At 47.9% G+C, this 2905-nt stretch overlaps 1 protein-coding gene across 1 annotated transcript in view; it reads left to right on the top strand.

Annotated features, from left to right (window-relative positions):
• The window catches only part of FBXO42 (F-box protein 42), a 38247-nt gene that overhangs the window by 3475 nt on the left and 31867 nt on the right, over positions 1-2905 (top strand). The window contains exon 2 of the mRNA XM_009646487.2: positions 537-803. Coding sequence (XP_009644782.2) covers positions 537-803 — 267 coding nt within the window. The remainder of the gene's footprint in view (positions 1-536; positions 804-2905) is intronic.

Genomic DNA, 2905 nt, shown 5'->3' on the forward strand with positions numbered 1-2905 from the left:
TGAGAAGTAGCTTGGGGTAAAGCAGGCTCTCTGGCAAAACTGGTTTCGCAGGGGAGGAGGGGCTGCAAAGCTGTAGCTTCCATCCTGTCTTGCTTTGGGTTGCTCTTGATTTGGTGGGGATCCATTTCCCCATCGCTGCCTGGCCCTGCTGTGCAAACCAGCCAGGGCCACCAGTGCGACAACGTGATGCCTTCTTGTGCCTGGCGAGGGAGCAGGGGTTGGAGAGGCTGCAGTTCCTCCAGTGGGTTTATTTTTTTTGCTCTCTGGTACCGTCTGTAGGCGATGGTAGGGCTGAGAGCAGTGAGAGATGAAGTGGCCTGGGAAAATGCCGCACCGATGGAGAACAGCTTGTTCCTAAACTGTGTGCAGCCTGCTTCAAAGCTTTGCAAAACCTACATCCTCGACTTGGAGTTTGCAGTGGTAGAGCTTGACAGCCTTTGGTGTAAATGTGTGTGGCTTGCAGATGCGTTTCTGACACTATTAATTTTCTTTGTGACCTTACTGTTGTCTTTTTTTCTTCCCCCATCCCCCCCAAGCTGTGAAGTGGAATGCCATGGCCAGTTCCTCGGACAGTGAAGACGATGGTTTCATGGCTGTGGATCCAGAAGATGCTGTGGTCGAAGGGACAATGGAGCAAGACAATGAGCTGCATGCTGAGCTGGAGATTGAGGAGACCAGGCATAACAGATCAATGCTGGAGCTCCCAGAAGAGGTTTTGGAATATATCCTCTCTTTCCTTTCACCATATCAGGAGCACAAAACTGCTGCCCTTGTCTGCAAACAGTGGTATCGACTAATAAAAGGTACAAACAGCTGTAGTGAGAGGGAATTTCTTTAATTGTAGGAACGCAGATTCCTATCCCAGCCACGGCTATTTTTCTGGCATTTTGCAGAAGTCAAATTTCTGAGTTTGAGGGGAAAACAACAGACGAGGCTAAAGCAAAGCAAAGAGTGGCTGGGTCACTTGCTATGCTGAAGGTATTGCAAATAATGGTGCAGAATCGAGCCTCTCAGCTTCCTTCATAGTTTAAAAGAGTGAAACCCCAAAACCCCCGTGACAGAGCAGGTCACTCACGTTGCTTTTGAATGCTCCCTGCTGCTGTGCAGCGCTGGTGACCTTGCATTCAGGCTTCCTCTCCACCATGCAGCAGTCCCCTGTTGCCACTGGCCCATGTCTAATGTGGCTGTGATTGTGCTTCGTTTGCGTCTTGCTCAGTAATTAATGTTCTCAAAGCTTATGCTTTTGTCTGGAAACAAAACCGTGTCTGGTTCTTACAACTCTGCTGAAGATAAGTAGTATATAAAATCTACATTAATATAGATCTACATATTCAGACTTCCCGAAAGAGTAGCCCTGAGATACAGATATTCCACTTTGCCTCTGTGCAGCATTCATTCTGAAGCCTTATGGGGATGTTTTAATGCCAGATATATATGATACGATAAATAGGTAGGAAAAGTTTCAATAAGGATACAAGCGAAGCTATCTGCCCTGGTATTTTTTTTATTACATTGGATGATTTCTGTTATGTTTCCATTGGGGACACGCGTTTTGATTGCAAGCTTCATTAAAAAACAGGCAGTTTAAGAGGAGACCACAGTTAAATCTGTAGGAAATGAAGCACGCTGCTGCACGCGGGTAACTTGTTTCTTCTGGAAAATGCAGAGCGAGTGTCAGGTGAGAAACGCCTTTGGCGTGCGTATGGCGTGATGTCTCATTTGTGGACTTCTCTGCACATGTGAAAGCATTTCTCAGATTCCGGGCATTTTCTGCCTTGCTCAGAGTTTTAACAGGCTGGAGGTTAAAAAAGAAAACCCCACTGCTATTTCAGAAGTGAGCATTGCACAAAATTATTCTTTTTGCATAATTTTGGGTCAGCAGCAGCCCGCGCCCCTGATGAAAGGCTTTTCAAGCATCCGCAGCCCTGGAGTTGCTGCTTGGGTGTGCTTTCTCACGCGTGCTTGTTCCTGGAGCAGCCTTAAGAGATGTGAAGGATGCAGCTGGAGTGAACGAACAAGCACCTGGTGATTCACCCCAAAAGAGACTGTGGGAAACATCCCTGGAGCAGAGGGGAGGGCTGAGGAGCCCGAGGCACAATGTGGCGATGGAGTGAGCTGTCCAAGTCTCAGGGGATGAGTGGTGCTGGTCAGCTGTGCCATTTTTGTGGCAACTGTAGCAAAAAATTTAAAAAAAAAAGAAAAGGCAGGGGGAGTGTAATTGCTAACCTGCTTGCCACAAATCAGAGAGGTCACTTGAGGTAAACACTTGATTTGTTTTCTTCTGGTTAATTTTTCCTGTTTGTCAGGATACATCTGCTGCAAAATCCTACAGTTCAGTTTACATTTCCCACATGACTCTCAGGGACCAGCTGTTTGAGGACCCCGGGCTTCATTTTATTTTATTTTTTTTTTTAAACTTCCTGCTTTCCAGAGTGTGATTTCTTGCTGGAGGTGTTCCTGGCACAGGACTTTCAGTAAGCAAATCCTTGGGGGAAAAAATCTTGGCAGGTTGTGGCATCCTCAGTGTGAGGGCTGTCATAGCATAGCGGATGCCACCGCGCGTCTGCTGAGCTGCTGCTGTTGTGAATCTTCACCAGACCCTTTTCTTTCTGTGGGGAGCAGTCTCTGGCCCCTCTCAGCACAAACAGTGGTCAATGGCTCGATGTCTGGATGGAGACCGGTGACGAGTGGTGTCCCTCGGGGTCCGTGCTGGGACCGGTGCTGTTTAATGTTTTCATCAATGACTTAGACAGCGAGATCGAGTGCACCCTCAGCAAGTTTGCAGATGACACCAAGCTGAGTGGTGCGGTTGACACACCAGAAGGACGGGATGTCATCCAGAGAGACCTGGACAGGCTAGAGAGGTGGGCCTGTGTGAACCTCATGAGGTTCAACAAGGCCAAGT

The sequence above is a fragment of the Egretta garzetta genome, unplaced genomic scaffold (genome assembly GCF_000687185.1).
Source record: "Egretta garzetta isolate BGI_Z169 unplaced genomic scaffold, ASM68718v1 scaffold69, whole genome shotgun sequence".
Classification (NCBI taxonomy): Eukaryota; Metazoa; Chordata; class Aves; order Pelecaniformes; family Ardeidae; genus Egretta; species Egretta garzetta.